Source organism: Mesoplodon bidens (genome assembly GCF_964165515.1).
Source record: "Mesoplodon bidens genome assembly, chromosome: 4".
NCBI classification, from domain to species: domain Eukaryota; kingdom Metazoa; phylum Chordata; class Mammalia; order Artiodactyla; family Ziphiidae; genus Mesoplodon; species Mesoplodon bidens.
In genome coordinates this window covers 121,020,588-121,042,915 of record NC_138160.1, presented here as the reverse complement: position 1 = coordinate 121,042,915, position 22,328 = coordinate 121,020,588, and the positions used below count along the sequence as shown (strand labels likewise).

The window sequence follows — 22,328 nt, the reverse complement described above, 5'->3', positions numbered from 1 at the left end:
CTATTTTAAGGCTAAAGAGACTGATCACAGAGAAGTTAAGTGGCTTGCCACTGTCACACAGATAGGAAATTACAAAGCCAGGCTTTGAGCCCAGGCAATTGGAATCCTGAGCCCACATTACTAACCCTAATGCTATGCTTAGATCAAGTTTACACTTTGCTCATGCAAAGTGCTCAGGTCTGTAAGGAGAAAAAACCAGACTACCTGTGTGGCCAGCTTCCCTGGTCAGCGTAGCCCAAACAATACCTCAGGTCATCCCAGGGTTATATAAAAACAGACTCCTAGAAAGGCTTGCATTGGCTAACAGTATAAAAATGTCTTCTGTGCTTCTGATGCAAAAGGTAAAATTTGATTTACAGTAATAGGCACAGAATGATCATGTTTATACTTGCAAACTGGGACTTTATTATTATTCCCCTGAATAACAGTGAAAAGAGTTTTGTAACCCCAAGGTAACATGGCACTGTAAGAAGGAAAGAGGGGTGAGATTTAGCAGCAGCTGCCATCATAAATCAGTGTATGGCTGTTTCTCTCGGAGCTCCAGGCTCAACTCCTGGCTGTCATAAACTTATAAAGGGGAGCCCCATGAGAATTTATGTAATGACGGCAGGACTCATTTTCCTTCCTGCAAGAATCTTTCTGAAGCAAGGTGAGAATTAGGCTGATTAGATTCTATGTGAAGAAAGAAAACCAAACCAATGGAAAGGAAAAATGTGGGTCAGCTTTAGCTACTTACTACTTCCCTTGCCAAAAAAACCCTGACCTTGTATGTATGGAGAAGAACATGCTGAATTCCACCAAATAAATGAGTGGCTGGGGGCTTCCCTGGTGGCGCAGTGGTTGAGAGTCCGCCTGCCGATGCAGGGGACGCGGGTTCACGCCCAGGTCCGGGAAGATCCCGCATGCCGCGGAGTGACTAGGCCCGTGAGCCATGGCCGCTGAGCCTGCGCCTCCGGAGCCTGTGCTCCGCAACGGGAGAGGCCACAACAGTGAGAGGCCCGTGTACCGCAAAAAAAAAAAAAAAAAAAAATGAGTGGCTGGATGACCGAATAAATTAATGAATGAGTGTGATCCAGGCTTTCTCTGGGGTGGTTCTTTCAGTGTGAGAACAGTTCCATCCTAGAGTCACCGAGAAATGCTGAATACATAACAAGGCCAATCAACAGAGTCAGCCTCTGAATATTCATGCACAGATGATGCTCCCAGTCAATATGTTTGATTTTTGTGTTTACTGATAGATTTTCAAATTCACCGTGTAAACCAAAGTTCTAAAAATAAAAAGAAGAAGAGGAAAAATGAAAACAGAAAAGAACTTGTGGTAAGATCATACATTACTTCTGGATAGGATTGCCAGATAAAAATACTTACACTAAAAATTTTTCATTGTTTATCTGAAATTCAAATTTAACGGGGCACAGTATATTTTTATTTGTTAAATCTGGCAAACTATTTCTGGGCTAATAACCCTATGTAGAAGAGAGGGCTGAAGAGACTTATCTGGTGGACATGCCCACACCTGGGAGTCAGAAGGAAGGCAAACCAAAGGAGGAATCAGAGAAGCAGACAGAAGTGCCTGCAGAAATACGGAAGAACCAGCTGTGCACAGAGCTTCTGCTGAGCATTGATACAAGCACAGGGGAGAGGTGGGGACCAGGAGGACGCTCAGTGAGAAAGGCCTGATGGCTGTAGAGTTTGGCCCTTACAAGGTTGTTGGTGCTTCTAAGAAGTTCTATGTCAGTGGTTCTCAGTGAGGTTGGGGTGGAGGAGGGGTGGAGAAGGGGTGCGTGGCAGAATGACCTACAGTATATCAGAACCGAAATCTACATGCTGGAAGTAGCCCTCTCCCCCTCTGAGGACTGGGGAGAGAAACATAAGTGTAACCCTTATCAACTCAGAATTTATGTGGTCTGTTGGGGGGGGCCGTGTTGTGGTTACTAAAGCACAAAATAAATTATAAATCTTTTCTTGCATTTATCTTGAAAACCACGAAGGTGATCCGTAGTTTACAACTATCTGTTGGAAAGTCCTTATCTTCAATCTACTTCCTTCACAGCCTCTGCTGTTCTGTAGGGTACCTCCCTCCACAATATCCTCAAGCTTCAGCAATCCCCCACCCCCTCATCTATTTTTCCTTTTATTATGTAGATCAATTAGGCCTCTCTTGCCAGCAAAAAAGGTCCAATCAACTTTCTCAATCCAGTCCCAACTGATCTGAAAGATGAAGCATTTTCAGAGAGGGGGTAATAGAGCTGGCAACTATAAAATTCTCTTTGGCAGGCTGCGAAAGAAAAAAGTATGAATTTTCTTGCCCTGTTCCTGGTATTTTGAAAAGCTTTTCAAGGGATCGTGATATGTGGACGCTTTTGAGAGATACCACTCTTAATCAAGACAAAAAGCCTTTTCATTTCTTGAAAAGTCTTATTTCTTGGCAAATTTCTCCCTGCAAAGTGCATTCTTCTCTCTGCTCTTTGCCCAGAAAGAGGTACCATTGTGTGGGAATGGACATCTGTGGTCTGTCCCAGCAGAGATCACCAAGTGCAGGCCAGGACCAGGTGACCCAGAACAGCTACTTGAGTCTCCCAGTCAACGGCCCTGGCTAGACTGCCTCCAATTTCAACAAGGTCTTGCTGAAAAACAGAGGCAGACCTTAGGTGGTCCAGTCACCTCTCCAACCAGAATGATCCTGAGGATGAAGCTTCCCAGCTTCATCAACACTGCCTTGGTGGGTGGTGATGACTATGGCCAGCAACTGGGCAGATTCACAGGGAGCCCTGGGGGTGAGCAGCCAACCCCACAGGACATTCATAGGTGGGGCATGATCTTAGCCTTCCTCCAACTGGCCTAAAGTCCCCCAAGGGTCAGAGTCCCGCCCTGCTGGTCTGACCCCTCAAGGTTCCTCAAGACACCAGGGATCCTCTGACCCCCTACCCTTCTCACTCCACTCCCAGACCCCTCCCAAACAATGGACCCAAGTGTGAACAACCCCAAGGCTGGTGGTGAACAAGGCCTCCAAGCACCAAGCCCAAGCCTGCCCTCCTTTCAAAAATATTTCAGACTTAGGGAGGCTGTCCTCAGCTATTTCAGACCTATTTCAGAGGACTTCTGCTCCTTCAAACTTATTTTCAAAACTCAGGATGATGAAGGCTCTCCAGATAAACTCCAGTTTCACCCCCTGATATGTGGCGGCTAAAGATCAACTGACCCTGTAGCCAGAAAGGAGGAGGAAATATTACTAAAAGGGGACCTCGTTCCCAGAGGTAATAGCCTTTAAAAGGTCTGGTTTGCCAACTTTGGATTCTTAAAGGGTTGTCTTAGCTTCCTGCCCCCAACGTGAGTAAAACAGAGAACAAAAATAAAACCACCTACGAAATCCAAATTCAAAGTTTTTCTTGACCTGTGAGTCCATTTTTTACATCTACGAATCCCAGTCAAGGCAACACACACACATACACACCCACACATCAATGCCCTTTCCAGAATATAAATGTTAACACATGTAAAATCATGAATTCCATAATTCCTCCTGTGGGCATTGGGTCACATTAGGTTTCCCACTAAGTGAAATGATTGTCACCTGGGTATATAGCTCCTTCCATTGTGTTGTACGCACAGGAACACGGGTCTGCAGCTGTGGACATTTGAGAACTCCAGCCACCCACCTCCCTACCTCTGTGGATTTCCTGCCTTTGGCCACAAGATGGCACTCTGGAAACGTTCTCAGCACCAGTTTCCTGCACCAAAGCTCCCCGGCATCACTCCCAGCTGGCCGCCCTCCTTCCCTCTTCTCTTCCCTTTCAATCCACGTCCCAGAGTACAGTTGAAGGGGCTTTGTGGAGGGCAGATGTGCGTGATCTTGGGCAAGTTACCCAACCCTCCATGCTCGGCTTCTTCACCCCGATGGCCTGGTTGTGAGGGTGGCATGGGACGATGCAGGTAAAACACTCAGGACAAGGCTTGGCAGGTAGCTGCTGTTCTCATCAGTCTGCTCAGACCCCTTCCAAAGCTCTCCATGGCCTTCAGGACAAGGTCCAAATCCTGAGCACGGCGTCCCAGGCCCTCCATCATCTGGCAGCCCCTGCTGACACCCCCAGCCCACCGTCCTCCTCCCCACTCACACAGGCCCTCGTGTGGGACTGCGAGAAGCAAGCTCGCCCACCTCCAGCCTCTTCCATTCTGTTCCCTCCACCTGCTCGCACCTGCCCCCCTCTGGCTCACTCCTCCCCGTCTTTCAGGGTGTGTCGGAGGGTCCTACAGGAGGAGCCTCCCCTGATCCCTAAGCCTGACTCTGGAGCCATCCACTGGACCCACTTCTTTCATTTTCCCCACCCTGGCTTGAGACTGCAAGCCCCTTGGGGGTCACTTTGTCTCGCTCACTGCCTTGCACATAGTAGGATGAGTGAGGGCCAGACAGTGAGGCCGCCATGCAGGCTGACTGTCACCAGAGGGCCTGGGGCCCACGCTGGTTCCCCTTGCAGGGCAGGTAGCACTGGGCCCCCGCCCGAGCTGAGGAAGCCCTGGGAAATGAGCCTTACTGGCCAAGAAGGCAGAGGAAAAAAAGTGAAGGGACAAATGCAAGACCATTTTTACCATTTGCATTCGAGGTACAAAGCCTGGCAAATAGCACAAGGTAAACTAGTCCCATGTAATGAGTGCTTTCTCTGTACCAGGCATTGCATCAAGCCCTCACTTGTATTATCTCATCAAATCCTTACCACAAACTCGGGAGATGGGTGACAGCCATGCTCTACAGAGAAGCAAACTGAGGCCCAAAGAGGTTATGTGACTTGTGCCATGTCTCTGAGCTGCTGAGTGTTCTGTCTGTCTTCAGAGCCAGACTGTAGGAAACACCCCATTGGATTCAGGCCCCTTGCTATTGGGAAGCCTCCAGGAGTAGAATATGAAAGGATAGGGTGTGGAAAAGAGAATACAGAGGGGAAGGGGGGTGCAAGGTGAGGCTTAGGCCAGGGAGGTCCTCAGTCGCCCCATCCTAATGGCCACAAGCCCCCTGGCCAATGGGCCTGATTGGAGTCACTTGTGTCCCAACAGGCACCTCCAGCCCCAATGACTGAGCTGCCAACACCCATCGAGGGGAAGCTGGCCCTTAACTCCCATCACTTCAAAAGCTTCACAAACCTCTGGACTCAACCTCAAGGTAAAGTGCGAGACTGGACAATGGTGGGGGCAGTGGGTGGAGGAGGAAATGAGAAGGAGCAAGCCACCTCAAGGCCACCCAAGCCAGCTGCCCACTCGCCCCCCTCCTGGCCTCACCTCTGTGACGGGACTCTTGGACATGAACAGCAGTGGGAAGAGAAGAATTGGAGGAAGGGAGGGAAAGGGAGAGGAAGGTGTGGGAGAGGGAAAGGTATAAAAACCTCCAAGACCAAGGAGCAGGAGGCTGGGGGATTCCCCGAGACAGGGGCTCAGGCTGGACCAGATGTGGAGAACAATGGGCCGGGAGGCTGGGGAGCCGGAAGGGAAGGGGGAGGGAGGCCACACCGTCGGGTCAGAGAGTTCACTGTACTTCAGGAGCCAAGGACACGGGCACCTTTATGGGTCCATGTGGGCAGGGACTGACCCAGGGCCAGTGCAAGAGCCAGAGGCAGCCACAAGGTAGGCCAAGCCAGCAGATCACGCCATCCACCACTAATAACAACGTCATTGCCTATGACTCCGGGCCAGGCTCTCCATGCACGTTTCATTTTATCCCCACGATTTCCTGCTGAGAGGGCTACTGTTGTTATTCCCATCTGCACTCTTAAGATGAGGCCCACAGAGGCTGAGTGACTTGTCCTACATGACCCAGCTGGGAAGTTGTGGAGTCAGGATTTGAACCCAGGCAGTTTGGCTCTGATGGCCACTCTCTTAATCAGCGCTGCTTCCCATGAGACAAAAACGGGTGATGAGGGCAAAGTCAAGACTGAGAGGTAGACAAGCGTGGGAAAAAGGGGAATGGGAGAAGAATAACGGGAGATGACGGAAACAAAGAGAGACAAGGAAGGGAAGAGAGGCCAGGGTGTGACTTGCCCAGGAGGGGCTCAGGCTCTCTGCTCACTTGGCCACAGCAGGGGCTCCCCGCCCCTCAGTGGCTGCCTCGCCGCATGGATGGCACCTTCCCATCCGGCCTGTCCCCAGCCGCATCCTCCTCAGCGGCGGGCCACTCAGCTTCACGGAAACTCTCTTTCTCTAATTGGCATAGAAACTCATAGCCCTCCCTTTTCCTGTAGGTGGGGTTTCCATAGGAAAAAGCTGCTTCTCTGTTTCCCCAGCCTAGCAACTGTTTGGAAGTCAGATCCCCACATCCTGCTCTCCTGGGTCAAGTCCCTCCTGGACCGGCTCTTGTCCATCATTTGCTAACGGGGACCAACAGTGCCCCGGAACAATTTTACTTCATTGGTCCTTGGACCCCTCAAATCTCTTCTGATGAAGATGGCCTTGCCTGGGAATTCTGCTGGCTCCATCAACTAATTATGGGACGAGGCTGTGCCAGCAGGTCTGGGGGCAGGAGAACAGGGCTAATCAAGCCCCCCAGGAAACACTGGAGGACTTGCCCAGCCTTTGAAGAACTCTAGCGGTTTCTGGATCTAGCCCACTCTGGCGGTAAGCATGATGCGACTTCTGCCACTTCTGCTGGGACTTTTGGGGCCAGGTGGCTACTTGTTCCTTTCAGGGGATTGTCAGGAGGTCGCCACTCTCACTGTGAAATATCAAGTGTCAGAGGAAGTACCGTCCGGCACAGTGATAGGGAAGCTGTCTCAGGAACTGGGCCGGGAGGAGAGGTCTGGGCGAGCAGGGGCCGCCTTCCAGGTCTTGCAGCTGCCTCAGGCGCTCCCCATCCAGGTGGACTCCAAGGACGGCCTGCTCAGCACAGGGAGGCGGCTGGACCGGGAGCAGCTTTGCCGGCAGCAGGATCCCTGCCTGGTTTCCTTTGACGTGCTTGCCACAGGGGATTTGGCTCTCATCCACGTGGAGATCCAGGTGCTGGACATCAATGACCACCAGCCACAGTTTCCCAAAGGTGAGCAGGAGCTGGAAATCTCTGAGAGCGCCTCCCTGCGCACCCGGATCCCCCTGGACAGAGCTCTGGACCCAGACACTGGCCCCAACACCCTGCACTCCTACAGCCTGTCTCCCAGCGAGCATTTTGCCCTGGATGTCATTGTGGGGCCCGATGAGACCAAACACGCGGAACTCGTGGTGGTGAAGGAGCTGGACCGGGAAATCCACTCATTTTTTGATCTGGTGTTAACTGCCTATGACAGTGGGAACCCCCCCAAGTCAGGCACCAGCTTGGTCAAGGTCAATGTCCTGGACTCCAATGACAATAGCCCTGTGTTTGCTGAGAGCTCGCTGGCACTAGAAATCCAAGAAGATGCTGCCCCTGGTACTCTCCTCATAAATTTGACTGCCACAGACCCTGATCAAGGCCCCAACGGGGAGGTGGAATACTTCCTCAGTAAGCATGTGCCTCCAGAGGTGCTGGACACCTTCAGTATTGATGCCAAGACAGGCCAGGTGATTCTGCGTCAACCCCTAGACTATGAGAAGAATCCTGCCTATGAGGTGGATGTCCAGGCAAGGGACCTGGGTCCCAATCCCATCCCAGCCCACTGCAAAATTCTCATTAAGGTTCTGGATGTCAATGACAACACCCCAAACATCCACATCACATGGGCCTCCCAACCATCACTGGTGTCTGAAGCTCTTCCCAAGGACAGTTTCATTGCTCTCATCATGGCAAATGACCTAGACTCAGGAAACAATGGTCTGGTCCACTGTTGGCTGAGCCAAGAGCTGGGCCACTTCAGGCTGAAAAGGACCAATGGCAACACATACATGCTGCTAACCAATGCCACGCTGGACAGAGAGCAGTGGCCGCAATATACCCTCACTCTTTTGGCCCAAGACCAAGGACCCCAGCCCTTATCAGTCAAGAAACAGCTCAGCATTCAGATCAGTGATGCCAACGACAACGCACCTGTGTTTGAGAAAAGCAGGTACCAGGTCTCCACTCGGGAAAACAACCTACCCTCTCTTCACCTCATTACCATCAAGGCCCATGATGCAGATCTGGGCGTTAATGGGAAAATCTCATACCACATCCAGGACTCCCCAGTTTCTCACTTGGTAGCTATTGACTCAGACACAGGCGAGGTCACCGCTCAGAGGTCACTGGACTATGAACAGATGGCCGGCTTTGAGTTCCTGGTGATCGCAGAGGACAGGGGGCAGCCCCAGCTTGCATCCAGTGTCTCTGTGTGGGTCAGCCTGCTGGACGCCAATGATAATGCCCCAGAGGTGACTCACCCCATACTCAGCGATGGGAAAGCCAGTCTCTCGGTGCTTGTAAATGCCTCCACAGGTCACCTGCTGGTGCCCATTGAAACTCCCAATGGCGTGGGTCCAGCAGGCACTGACATGCCACCACAGGCCACCCCCAGCTCCCGGCCATTCCTTTTGGTGACCATTGTAGCAAGAGATGCAGACTCGGGGGCAAATGGAGAGCTCCTCTACAGCATTCAGAGTGGGAACGAAGCCGGTCTCTTTGTCCTCAGCCCCCACCTGGGGCAGCTGTTCATCAACGTCACCAATGCCAGCAGCCTCACTGGGAGTGAGTGGGAGCTGGAGATCGTGGTGGAAGACCGAGGCAGCCCCTCCTTACAGACCCGAGCCCTGTTGAGGGTCTTCTTCGTCACCAGTGTGGACCACTTGAGGGACTCAGCCCGTGAGCCTGGGGCTCTGAGCACATCGGTGCTCACGGTGATTTGCCTGGTCGTACTGCTGGCCATCTCCGGGTTGATCTTGGCTCTGATTATGTCCATTTGCCGGACGGAGAAGAAGGACAACAGGGCCTACAACTGTCGGGAGGCCGAGTCCACCTACCGTCAGCAGCCCAAGAGGCCCCAGAAACACATCCAGAAGGCAGACATCCACCTCGTGCCTGTGCTCAGGGGCCAGGTGGATGAGCCTGGCGAAGCTGGGCAGCCCCCCAAGCACGTGGGCAAGGAAGCAATGATGGAAGCAGGCTGGGACCCCTGCCTGCAGGCCCCCTTTCATCTCACACCGACCCTGTACAGGACTCTGCGTAACCAAGGTAACCAGGGAACACTGGCCGAGAGCCGAGAGGTGCTGCAGGACACTGTCAACCTCCTTTTCAACCATCCCAGGCAGAGGAATGCCTCCCGGGAGAATCTGAACCTTCCCGAGCCCCAACCTGCGACGGGCCAGCCCCGCTCAAGGCCCCTGAAGGTTGCGGGCAGCCCCACAGGGAGGGTGCCTGGGGACCAGGGCAGTAAGGAGGCCCCGCTGAGCCCGCCAGCCTCCTCTGCAACCCTGAGGCGGCAGCGGAATCTCCATGGCAAAGTAGCCCCTGAGAAAGAGTCAGGCCCCCGTCAGATCCTGCGGAGCCTGGTCCGGCTGTCTGTGGCTGCCTTTGCGGAGCGGAACCCCGTAGAGGAGCTCACTGTGGATTCGCCTCCTGTTCAGGTACCTCGGTGTGGGCAGCTCCCTCTCTTGTCAGCCCCCCTCACCCGCCCGCAACAGCATCAGACCCCATTACCCTCACATTCTTCACATTCATTCCTCAGGCTCACCACGCACTTTAGGATGCATTGGGTGCAGTGGTTCAGGGCACAGCTCTGGGGTCAACAGAATTTAGCTGTGTGATCCTGGACAAATGACTTACTGTTTCTGAGCCTTAGTTTCCTTATCTATAAAATAGGGATGACAGTAAGAGCATCTGCCTTGAGGAATTATCCTAAGGATTTGGTCAGTTAATTCCTATATGAGCACTTACTTAGAGTGCCTTGTGCAAGTAGACACATAGCAAAGGTAGTGATTAAGAGTACAAGCTTTGGGGCTTCCCTGGTGGCGCAGTGGTTGAGAGTCTGCCTGCCAATGCAGGGGACACAGGTGCGTGCCCTGGTCCGGGAAGATCCCCCATGCTGCGGAGCGGCTAGGCCCGTGAGCCATAGCCGCTGAGCCTGCGCGTCCAGAGCCTGTGCTCCGCAACGGGAGAGGCCACAACAGTGAGAGGCCTGCGTACCGCAAAAAAAAAAAAAAAAAAAAAGAGTACAAGCTTTGGAGCAAGGCTGCCCAGGTTCAAATTCTGGCTCCACCTCTTCCAAGCTGTGAACCACAGGGAAGTCACTCAGCTTCTCTGTTGACGTTGCCCAAGTTAACAGCACCCATCTCCCAAGTTTGCTTGAAGATAATAAAGTGAATGTGCTTAAAGCCTCTAGAATAGCGTCTGGCGTGTAGTCAGCACTCAGAAAATGATTAGGATGATTTCTGCAAAGCTCTTCTCCATTTCACCTGCCCTCATCTCGTCTGGGCAACCTCCGGGTGAAGCAAGCCAGCATAGGCATCATTGCCCCCAGGCTCAGGGGCTGCATTTGACCTGCCTGAGACCCCAGAGCTTGCCAGCTAGGCCTATGGGATAGGACAGTGGAAACAACCTTGGAACTTGGGAGTTAGGCAGATCTCGGTTCCAGTTTCAGCACAGCCACTTTAGGAGCTGGGCAACATTAACATCTGAGCCTTATTTTCTTCATCTATAAAATGGGGATTGTGATGCCAAACTTAGCTGTGTCTACCTCCCAGGGGGTTGAGAATTGAATGGGATGATGAATGGCTGTGTCCAGTGACCTAGGATTTACTGGACACACCTGGGAAAGCTTTTCCTGGGATGGTGCCTGATCTCACACCTGTATCAACTCCTCTGAAGCCCAGATCATTTTCCCTGTGCCAGGCTGCCCGCCCAAGGCACACTTCTGTCATGAGCCAGGCTATCAGCTCATGTTTCCTGTGGAGCAAGGACACAGCTTCCTTCCCCCACCCCTTCCCCAGGAAGCCACCTCGAGAGGGCCCAGCTGCTCTCTCAGGAGTCCTGCCCTGGGCTCTGTGCAGCCTCAGAAGTTGCCCAGAGCCATTCATTCATTCATTTGTTCATTCATTCATTCATTCACCCATTCATTCATCAAATGCTTATTGAATGAGCTCTTTGTGTCAAACACTGTGCTGCTGCTTGGCAAACAGAGACAGCAGATAGCAAGCCCTGTGGGTGACCCCATTGGGGTGAAAGAGAGAAGGGTACCAAGTTGGGATCAAGTTGAGGGTAAGAGGCAGCTTGCCTAATGCTTGCTTTCCAGAAGCACAGTGCTTGCGGGCAGCCCCACAGGGAGGGTGCCTGGGGACCAGGGCAGTAAGGAGGCCCCGCTGAGCCCGCCAGCCTCCTCTGCAACCCTGAGGCGGCAGCGGAATCTCCATGGCAAAGTAGCCCCTGAGAAAGAGTCAGGCCCCCGTCAGATCCTGCGGAGCCTGGTCCGGCTGTCTGTGGCTGCCTTTGCGGAGCGGAACCCCGTAGAGGAGCTCACTGTGGATTCGCCTCCTGTTCAGGTACCTCGGTGTGGGCAGGTACCTGTGGAGTCAGATCCCGGTTCAAAGTCCAACCCTGCCTCTAATTGCTGTGTAGTCCCTGTGAGCCTCAGGTGCCACATCTGTAAAGTGGGTATAATGGTATCTCTTTCCTTGGGTTACTGAAGAATGACATGAGATTATATATCACTGGACAGTTATTAAGTGCTTATCATAAGATCTATTACTAAGTAATTTATAGACTTTCACTCATTTAATCCTCATAGCTACAACCAACACATGACCTGAGTCTCATTATTATTCCCTTTTTCTTTTTACTGCTGAGGAACCTGAAGCTCAGAATGCTTAAGTAATTCCTCAAGGCCACACAGATGGGAAGTGGAACAGGGGCAGATTTAGGACTTGAACCCAAGTCTGACTCCAGAGTCTGGACTCTAACTGTGAAATGACGGCATATAACTTAGGGTTTGGCACTCAGGGAGTTTCCCTGAAGTGTCAGCTGTCACTCGAAAAAAGGGTGGCAGGTGCTTGTAGGAGGGTTTCTGGGCCGGAGCCAGGAGGCGGGAACTGCCCTGAGGCAGGCAATGGGACCCTGACCCTCCCACATCACAGTGAAACCCCAGTCCTGGCCACCTCCCCTTCCAACTATCCTCTGAGGTTGGCATTTTCTGTCTTGAGCTGCCCAGAGGGCAGAGGGACCCTCTCAGGGAAGAGGGGGACTGGGCCCAGGAGGGAGGCAGAGGCAGCATTTCTAGGAGGAACAACCCAAACCCCTCGACTCTGCAGAGCATTTCAAACTTTCAAACCACCTAATTAATCCTGACAACCCTGTAAAGAAGTCTGGGTGGGGCTTCCCTGGTGGTGCAGTGGTTGAGAATCTGCCTGCTAATGCAGGGGACACAGGTTCAAGCCCTGGTCTGGGAAGATACCACATGCCGTGGAGCAACTAGGGCCGTGAGCCACAACTACTGAGCCTGCGCGTCTGGAGCCTGTGCTCCTCAACAAGAGAGGTCGCGACAGTGAGAGGCCCGCGCACCGCGATGAAGAGTGGCCCCTGCTTGCCGCAACTAGAGAGAGCCCTTGCACAGAGGCGAAGACCCAGCACAGCCATAAATAAATAAATAAATAAATTTATAAAACCACTGAATCTTAGTTAAGTTTAAAAAAAAAAAAAAAAAAAGAAGTCTGGGTGGTTTTTTTTTTTTTTTTTTTTTTTTTTTTGCGGTACGCGGGCCTCTCACGGTTGCGGCCTCTCCCGTTGCGGAGCACAGGCTCCGGACGCGCAGGCTCAGCGGCCATGGCTCACGGGCCCAGCCGCTCCGCGGCATGTGGGATCTTCCCGGACCGGGGCACGAACCCGTGTCCCCTGCATCGGCAGGTGGACTCTCAACCACTGCGCCACCAGGGAAGCCCCTGGGCGGTATTTTTAGATCTACCTTAGAGATGAGGAAACTGAGGTCTGAGTATGTCTAAAAACCTGCCTGACATCACACAACAAGCTAGAAACGACCTTGACTTGGTCTGTTGCCTTCTCCCTCACAAGGGCCTGTGGGGCCTCGCCCTGACATCTGACCCACCCCTGCCCCATTCACCAGCCTTTCTGAAACGCCACCGTTTCCTCTGGCCTTTCAGCTTGAGAACCTTCTGACCGAAACTCCCTTCCTCCCTCACCCTGGCCCTCACCCTCTCTCCACTTGCCAAGCCCCTGTGGAACCTGCGGGTCTCAGCAGAGGCACCTGGCGTGTAGTACGAACTCAGAAAACATTTGTTGAAATAAGTGAATTACTTCCCCCTGTATCCACAGCCCCACCCCGTAACTCCCTCCTTGCTGCAAGCTGGGTGAGGGGCCTTCCTCTGCTCCACTTGACCTCCATCCTTTCTCATCCCTGGTGCAACCCCCCATAGCAGCTGCTGTGTCCTGTCTCCCCTGACTGTCCTCCCTGGCAGACTGGGAACTCCCTGAGGGCAGAGACTGGGCCTTGTTCTCATTCTTACCCACCCCCAGCAAGCATTTGGCCTGGAACAAACAAGCTCTCATTAAATACTTGTCGAGCGAATGAAAGGATGAATAAACGAATGATTCAAAGACACCCTTCTGCCTTCTGTACAACATAGTCTTTCATCTGGCCCGCCAACAATGGCTCAGTCTTTGAACATCACTGAAGCGGGGGAAATAACACTTTACAATAATCCTTATCGAGGTTGTAATACATTTATAGTCAGGACATGCCCTTTTCACCCCCGTCCCACAGCTTCCACTGGGAGCAGGTCTCCTGGGGGAATGAGAGTTGGGGGACAGGCCCAGAGGGTTCTCATTCTCTCTCTCAGACTCCCAGGTCCCGGGAATTTGTAGTTGACACATGGCCAAGCAGGGAACCTGTCTGCACACATCCCTGCCTCCGTCACCATCACCGTTCACCATCCCCCATCCGATCCACAAACATCTGAAGCTGGAGGAAAGACTATAAAAAGAAAGCGCCGGCATTGAGGGAAACATCCGGTGGGGAAGTGTGCTGGGTCGGAATTGTGTGGAGTCAACAGATTTTTCCTGTCTTGTAGCAAATCTCCCAGCTGCTGTCCTTGCTGCATCAGGGCCAATTCCAGCCCAAACCAAACCACCGGGGAAATAAGTACTTGGCCAAGCCCGGCGGCAGCAGGTAAGCTGCACGTAGCCCCCACTGGCTTCTCAAGCCCCCCACCAGCCTGCCCTCACCCTTGCAGCCTCTGTGCCTTGAGGAAGGCTGAGCACATCCCAGACGCTGCTCCCCTGGGAGACCGCAGCGAACAGCATCCACTCCCCCACCCAGGCATCCTGGTCCGGGAGCAACTGTATTAACAGTATTTACAGGACCCGAGTCACTAAGGAAGTGACTTCATCCCTGAGGCTCTGATTATCTGTTCCCTGATTGCAGAGGTGCTGGGCTATGAACTTTAAATCTGTAACGTTTAGCTCCTTCTCTTGACCCTTAAACATAATATGAAGGCTCCTGGCTAAGGATGTGGGTGTGTGGGTGTGTTCCTTTGGGCGGTCCTAGAATTAAAGAGACCTCAAGAGGACATCTAATTTAACTCCCTCTTGCTACAGATGGAGAAACTGAGGCTCTAAGTAGTTTGATCCAACCCAGCTATGTAAACTTGAGCAAGTCAGATCAAGCCTCAGGGATGCAGTTTCTCATCCATGAAACAGAGGTCACCGCACTTCCTTGTAGTGATGGGGTAAGGATTTAATGATCACATGCATTCTAAGCCCATGGCCCAGTGCCTGGCACATAGGAGTTACACAAACAATGCTAAGGCCTTTCCCCTTAAAGTGACTTTGCTCAAGGTCAAATAGCCAGTGAGTGGCAAAGCTGGGACCAGCTCTCAGGACACTGACTTCCAGTTCAGTGCTCTTGCTGTGACAACTTACAGTCTTTTTGTTGTTTTTTTTTTTTTTTGCAAAGATAGCTAGAAATAGTGTAGAGTAGGGTTGAGCACACACATTCCAGAGTCATATCAGCCTGGATTTGAATTCTTACTTAATTTGTGGGGACCTTGGACAAGCTACCTAATCTTTACAAATCTTGGTTTTCTCATTTGTAAAATGAGGACAACAAGAGAACCCCTTACAGACGTGAAAGGTTTGATGAGAAGGTAAATATACCTTGCAAAGCGTATGTCTGACTCAGAGTAATTGCTCAATAAACATTAGTTGTTGCCATTACTTGCAAACTTGCTACCCCTGCATAGGAGCAGAAATGGCCACAGAAAAAAAGCAGCAAGGACCCCCAGGCCTTAAAGGGAGCCTTTCCAGATGCTAGGATGAGGGGCCAGGCCTGTCCCCACCATGCTAAGGTAGTCCCAGGAACTGGCTTCCCCCAGGTGATAGAGAGGGCCTTTGGGAGGGAGGGGTCAGGGAGACAGCAAGAGACACCATAGTAGATTCTGAGTAGCTTTTGGATGCCTCACCTCAGCTGCATCCTCTGTTGACCTGCTCTTCTGGTCTGGGATTTAGCCTCAAATAGGGAGGAAGGAACATTCAGTTACTCAGTCCACAAAGTATTTATTAAGCACCTACTATGTGCCAAGTCCTATTCTGAGCACTGGTGAGAGAGCAGGGGATGAGACAGACAAATATCCCTGCCCTCACTGGAGCTCATACTCAGATAGAGGGATGGAGGGGTGGAAGGATGACTGCATTAGATCACCCAAAGTTTACTAAACTCCTATTCCATGCCAGGTAATGAGGGACAGTGGTGAGTAATATCAGGGCATTCACAGTCACTTCTGTTTGCTGACTGCTTACAACACTGTGCTAAGCTCTTTACATGCAACACCTCATTTTACCCCCATAATGCCCCATGAGGTGGGTGTTATTTATTACTCCCATTTTACAGAAGAGGAAGCAGACTCAGAGTAGGCAGGAGGGCTGGGATCAAGTAACCCAGATTGGTCTGACTCTGACAGGCTGGGCTGTGGACCCATTTCCCTCTGTGGATGAATGAATGCTGGCATGAATAGAAGACTATTCATGAGCAGGAATGAATGAATCTATGTGTGAATTTCCTCACGCGTGGACTGTGTTGGCTTCCTTTGCAGGAGTGCAATCCCAGACACAGATGGCCCAGGTGCCAGGGCTGGTGGCCAGGCAGAACCGGATCAGGAGGAAGGGCCCTTGGACCCTGAGGAGGACCTCTCTGTGAAGCAGCTGCTAGAAGAAGAGCTGTCGAACCTGCTGGACCCCTACACAGGTAGGGACTCCCCAGAGTCACCCCGACCCCGCTTCTGCCCCCATGGTACCCTCCTGTGCCCAGGCTTCAGAGTTCTGCTCCAATCCACTGCAGGAAAACAGCCATTCTATTTCTGGAGAAGACTATCAGCAACATTTTTTTACTTCCCCTGGAGCTTCAGATCTTCATTTGTTTAAAGATCAGATTCTACTTTGATCATTCATTTAAAAAAATCATCATAAGAATAGTGAACAGTTACTGAGCTCTTGGTGTGTGCCAGGTACCAAGGAAGCATCTTATATACATTATCTCAGTTAAGCTTCCAAACAGTCTTTTCAGGTAGATATTATGAGCTCCAATTTAGAGATCAGCAAACTGAGGCTCAGAGAGGTAATACAGCCCGCCCTGAGTCACTTCAATGATTGAAGGGAAGCCATCCTGAGCCCACCTACCATCAGGGGACCTCTCTTTACCTCCTAAACCACTCATCTGCATTTCTTTGATGTCTTTAAATACACTTTTACCCTGAGAATTCAAGAATCTGCCAGCTCCCTCCGCCCCCGCACCAGTCAGCCCCCTTCAGGTAACACACAGTAAGTCCAACCTACGCTGTGATTTTGTTTCTGTAGTTAATACTCTGCTCCTCATCTGGACATATTCTGTGCGCTGAAGGCATGACAGGGACTTCCCTTTCACTGGTTAAAAAAATATATAGCTGACTTTTATTGAGTGCTTTCTATGTGCTAGTCCCTGTTCCAATTGCCTCATGAGAAAATCTTCTGAGATAGGGACTATTCGTTATCCCCATTTCATAAAGGAAAAAAACGGAGGGGCCAGGGTGTTTAATAATTTTCCCAAGGTTGTGCAGCCAATGGTTATTAACCCCAGGCAGTGTGGCTCTAAATTAAAATTAAGTAAAATGAAATCTAATTAAAATCAAGTAAAATGAAAAATTCAGTTCCTCAGTCGTATCAGCCACACTTCCGGAGCTCAGTAGCTACGTGTGGCTAATGGATATTGCTTGGAACAGCACACATCTACAGAGTTTTATAGGACAGCATTGTCTAGAATGCGGAGCTGTGAGGTCCAATAGAGTAGCCACTGGCCACATGTGAAAATGCCTAGTAGCAACTGAGATGTGATAGAAGTATAAAACACACGCCAGATTTTGAAGACTTAGTATGAAAAAAGAATGTAAAACATCTCATTGATAATTTCAAAAATATTGATTATGTGATAAAATGATGATATTAGATATAAAAAACGTTTACAAATTAATTGCACCTCCTCTTTTCTTTTCTCCTTTTTAAATGTGGCTACTAGAAAATTTCAGACGACCTCAATGCCTTGCATTATATCTCTGTGCACCAGCTCTGCACTGGAACCTGTGGGCTCAGTTCCCATGTGGTCCTGCTTCCCCATAGCACAGAGGGCAAAGAACACAGGGAGATGGTAACAAGTGGTGTGACGAAGAGCGCAGCAGGGGTAGAAGTGCCTGCGCTGCTCACAGGGCTGGACTGTGATGAGGCTACTGGTGAATGTGCCTGACACTGGGGTTTTGGCTGCATCAGATAAAAGCCCCACCTGACGATGTGATGATGACCATATTTTACCGTTGCATGAGCTCACTGAATGCTTACAGCCACCTGACAAGATAAGTGCTACTATTTCACCACTTTATGAGCGAAAAAGGAGGCTCAGAGAGGTTAAGCACGTTTTTCAAGGTCACAATGCTCATAAGCTGCAAAGTTAGGAAATCAAATCCAGGTCTGCCCAGTGCCCACCTGCCGCGGAGTGAATTCATCATCACATTTCAGCCATTCTCCTACACTCCACTGATTTTCTCATTCCAAGCTTCATTCCTTCCAAAGCACTCTGACCCCTGTGCAAGGAAAAGCCTGATTCTGTAACACCAAAAGAGTTCTAACCTTATTACCCTGGAGTCTCAGGGAACTTAGGTTTACATTTCCCAAATGTCCAGGGTTAATATTTATGTCCATTCAATCATTCAATAAACGTTCACTCAGCCCCAGGAGCGGGCTGGACCACTCGGGAAGGGGCCTGACCCTGCCTCACAGCCTGCACAGCCCCACACTGTGAAGGCAAGACCGAGACTCATTTATCAATAAAAACAGCATTTACTGTATTTTGCAATAACTTTTCAAAATCACAAGAGTAGTACTTGGTTAATATAGACAAATGTAGATAAACAAAAAGAGAATGAATCATCTCTGCCCAGGGGTAATTTCAGTTAACACTATGACGCGTCCCCTTCCAGTCTTTCATTCTACGCACAGATTTTAAAGCAGGTTACCTTAAGCAAATATTAAAGTAGATGTCGTGCCTTTTTTTTTTTTTTTTTAAAGACACACATTCTTAACCACAAGGCCTATAATTTCTTCCCTCTGGCTTGGCCTCTATCATTGGGCTTGGGACTAATTTTCTGAGACAGGATTTTCTGTTGAAGAGATGGGAAAAGGAGAAGTGTGATGGTGGGATTTGGGGCCTGGGGGACACTTTTTCACTGCCTTGGCCCTTTCCTGGGACAGCTCTTAGGCAGCCAGCCCCTTCACACGGTTTCCTGCAGCTTGAGAGGGGAAGGTCAAAGAGTTGAGAGCATGGGGCCAGGAGGCAACAGTAGAGACCTTAGTGGGTCTGGGAAACCAGAGCCACCTAGCATCCAGGGGGAGGAAGGCACAGCTCTTCAGAGAATGGGTGCGGTGGTGCAGTGACAGGGGGCTTCCAAGTCATCAGACCTGGGGGTCAAATCTGGGCTTGGTTGCCTAGTAGCTATGTGACAACTTCTTGGAACTTCAGTTTCCTCATCCATAAAATACTCTTGACTTCAAAGGTTTGTGTGGAGGTTAAATGAGATAATTATGTAAATTGCCTAGCACAGAAGTACTTAATAAGTGGTCACTGTTATTATGAATAGGAACCGAAGGCATCACCAAGCCAGGAACTCCAGCAATGGCTAAAAACGGGGATGCGCCGCGTCCCCCGCCCCATCCTCAGCTAGTGGTGTCCTGAGGGAGTGAAAATCCTGGCTGCACAGGATGAAGGACACCTAAACCTGAAACAGCCCCATGGACCGGGAGATGCTTTAGAAACGGGCCATTTCTAATTCTAGGCCTTCCTCCTCCCCCTGCCGCGTCCTCACTCAGCTCACGCGCGGACATCAGTCGCTGCCTTCCTGCCCGGCGCGCTTCCCTGTCAGGGCCTCTTCCTTCCCGCCCACCTCCGGCCGCCCCATCGGTCCCCTCCATTTCCCTTCCCTCCTTTGTCCGGCGCCCCGCCCTGCCCACGACCCCACCCCCGCCCGCCATGGGCTCCGCCCTCACCGCGTCCCTTCCGCCCCTTGCAGGCCTGGCCCTGGACCGGCTGAGCGTCCCCGACCCGGCCTGGATGGCAAGACTCTCTTTGCCCCTCGCCACCAACTACCGTGACAACGTGTTCTCCCCGGACGCTGCGACCTCGGAGGAGCCCAGGACCTTCCAGACGTTCGGCAAGGCGCCGGGGCCCGAGCTGAGCCCGACGGGCACGCGGCTGGCCAGCACCTTCCTGTCGGAGATGAGCTCACTGCTGGAGATGCTGCTGGAGCAGCGCCCCGCCGTGCCGGTGGAGGCCGCCTCCGAGGTGCTGCGGCGGCTCTCAGTCTGCGGAAGGACCCTGAGTCTAGACCTAGCCACCAGCGGGGCCTCGGGCTCGGAAGGCCCTGGGGGCCGAGCTGGAAAGAAGGGGGCGGAGGGCAGGACCAGCAGCGGCAGCAGCAGCAGGGGCCTGTGGATCCAGGAACCAGGGGCACCGGGAGAGGTTAGGAAGCCCAGGCCCTGAGGATTCTGGGACAGGAGGTGGTTTCTCTAATCTTTGAACTCACTGACCAGAGGTGGCCTGAGAACTTAAGGTGACCAGTGCTGCCCCACAGAGGAGGCAGGAGCCCCAGGACAAACAGCGGGCTGACCAAAGCAACCCCTTGTTAGGGGCTGGCTCTGCCTGTGGATTTTTTGGAGGAGGAAGACAGTTGGCCGCTGAGATAAGTGTTTGCTGGCAAAACACATGTAAGAGCACAGAGGGTTCATCCTCCCGCAGAGCAGATGCCAGGGAGTGTCACAAGCAGGAAAGGATGGCCTGGGTGCACACTGGAGGGTGTGGGGGGCTGGATCCTGGGGCACCAGGCAAAGCTCTCTGACCTACTAATAAAGGAAAAGCAGTGGCTCATTATCCTGTTTGCACCTGTCGAGAGGGAGGACGGAAGAATAAGAGTGAAGGTTCTTTGTCATCCAGTCCCTGGCCAGAGGGTCATGTGGGGCCTGGACAGGAGGGTGCACAGTGTCAGGTAGGCAATGATGGACATGGGTACTCCTGACCCCTGCTCCTCTGCTGCTGCTACAGTATCAAATAATCCGATTCTCAGCTGGAAAATTAAGGCTAAGAAAAGCATGACTATAGAGCATTAACACGAGCCAGGCACAAGTCTTTACGATAGGATTTAATTTCATTTCTCCACAGCCCTAGGAGGGGCGGTGTTATTATCCCCGTTTCACAGACAAGGCCATGAGACTTGGAGAGGCTGAGGGTCTTGCCAAGATCAAGCAGTGAGAGAAGGCAGAGCCAGAGTCCAACACCAAAACCCATGCCCTCGACCTTGACACTAGACTGCCAGCCAAGGAAAGGAAAGGAAGAGCCCCCATAGGTGAGCTTTTGCCAGTAGCAGACTTGCCTGAGATCCCCTCAAGAAACACTGTTGAAAAGAACATTTCCAAAACCACTCAGGCCTTCACATCTCTGCTCTTCCAAGCACATAGTGAGAGGGACTTGGAACTGACCTGATGCAGGGTGGGCGTCTGCAGACTCCTGTCCTTCCCCAGCAAGCAGCCCTTCAGGTACAGAAGTCATCTTTCCAGACCCACCAAACGTGAGTAAATCTTCCTGTCACAGCAGTGAATTCAGGCCCTAGAGGACAGTGTGTGAACCGGGTCTATGAAATTGACACTGACAGCAGCAAACCTTCCAGGAGAGGAAGGAGTGAAAAAAAATAGCAAATATTTTCCCAAGGCTCAGCCTTATAATTTCCCTGGAAATTTCCAAGCAGTCTCTTCAGCTTCTCAGTAATGTGGGGCTTTCTTGGATACTATAGGGGAAAATTCCTTTCTGTGCCTCTCCTTTTGCCCTTTTTCTGGAGCTCAGAATACATGTTCACTGTCCACAGAAATGGGCCAGTCATACTCCCAACTAGGGATAATGAAAACCATCCACACTTGGAATGCAGTGAGGCATCATTATTCCATTATCCCGTTTTACAGATGAGGAAAATGAGGCCCTCATAGTGCTTCAGGAGCTGCAGGAATGCTTCTGGAGCAGGGTCTCTGATCATCTCACTCTGAGGCAGAGTAAACTCTTTACAAGGTCTGTGATTTGCAAGCTGTTGAGTTCCCCAAGTCAATGAAAGAGGCTGGGGGACACCAAGCAGGTAGGGTCTCCAACCTGACCAGCCAGGTACCTGGCACAAGGCAACACTTGATGAATACTTGTCGAATGGAAGAATAAATGAATAAATGGGTAAATAAATGCTACAGGAGTCCCTTTTCTCTATATTGGAGCTCCAGGTAAGACTTCCTTAGAAAAGAGAAAAAAAAAAGTTCCATTACGTGAAGACGGAGTCTGAAAACCACAGCACTGGAGTAGACAGTGCTGACCCCCAATTACTAGTGGATTTTCAGTGCAGAGCTGATGTTGGGAGGTGGAGAGAAGAGATGGGGAGAGGAGGTGACCTAGGGAAACTGGAACCAGGGCTCGCAACTGGATCACTGCCTCACTCTAGTTCAAAAGTCCTAAATCTTGGACCCCCTGAATGCCAGGCAAGACTTTGTGTACAGGCATTTTTCTATGCAGAAGATACGGAGTTATCAGATTTTCAAAGGAACATGTGACCTATAAAAAAATAAGCAGCACTGCTCTCAGTCACTATCTAAACCTCCACAGACGTGGGCAATTGTAGTCACAAGGAGTCTGAACATTTTATAGCCAAGGAAATGGCAAGACAGAAAGGGCTGACTGGCCCAGAGCCACACGGCAGGCTTGTGACAGGGCTAGCATCTGCATCTGAGATTCAGGATGATGTTCTTTCTAATATATCAAGGGTTCTTAACCTGGGGTTCTTGGTTGGGCTTTAGGATCTAAGAAACTGCTGAACTGCATGCAAAATTGGGAAGATGTGCATTTTTCTATGGGAAGGAGTCAGTGCTT

At 51.3% G+C, this 22,328-nt stretch overlaps 2 protein-coding genes across 2 annotated transcripts in view; one reads left to right on the top strand and one right to left on the bottom strand.

Moving 5' to 3' along the window:
* RNF14 (ring finger protein 14) overlaps positions 1-19,608 on the bottom strand; it is a 42,795-nt gene extending 23,187 nt beyond the window's left edge. Inside the window, exon 1 of the mRNA XM_081230500.1 lies at positions 19,524-19,608. The gene's annotated coding sequence lies outside the window, so the exon portion shown is untranslated. The remainder of the gene's footprint in view (positions 1-19,523) is intronic.
* Positions 6,192-22,161, top strand: PCDH12 (protocadherin 12). The gene is made up of 4 exons (XM_081230510.1): positions 6,192-9,483; positions 13,933-14,030; positions 15,952-16,103; positions 19,447-22,161. Exons 1-4 carry the CDS (start codon positions 6,604-6,606, stop codon positions 19,914-19,916), a joined length of 3,600 nt encoding a protein of 1,199 aa, XP_081086636.1. The 5' UTR covers positions 6,192-6,603; the 3' UTR covers positions 19,917-22,161.
* The last annotated feature ends 167 nt before the right edge of the window (positions 22,162-22,328 follow it).

Coding starts and splice junctions, on each gene's coding strand:
- PCDH12 (XM_081230510.1), top strand. CDS start 6,604: ATGATGCGACTTCTGCCACTTCTGCTGGGACTTTTGGGGCCAGGTGGC. Junction 14,031..15,951: donor GCCAAGCCCGGCGGCAGCAG/GTAAGCTGCACG, acceptor CTTCCTTTGCAG/GAGTGCAATCCCAGACACAG. Junction 16,104..19,446: donor CCTGCTGGACCCCTACACAG/GTAGGGACTCCC, acceptor CGCCCCTTGCAG/GCCTGGCCCTGGACCGGCTG.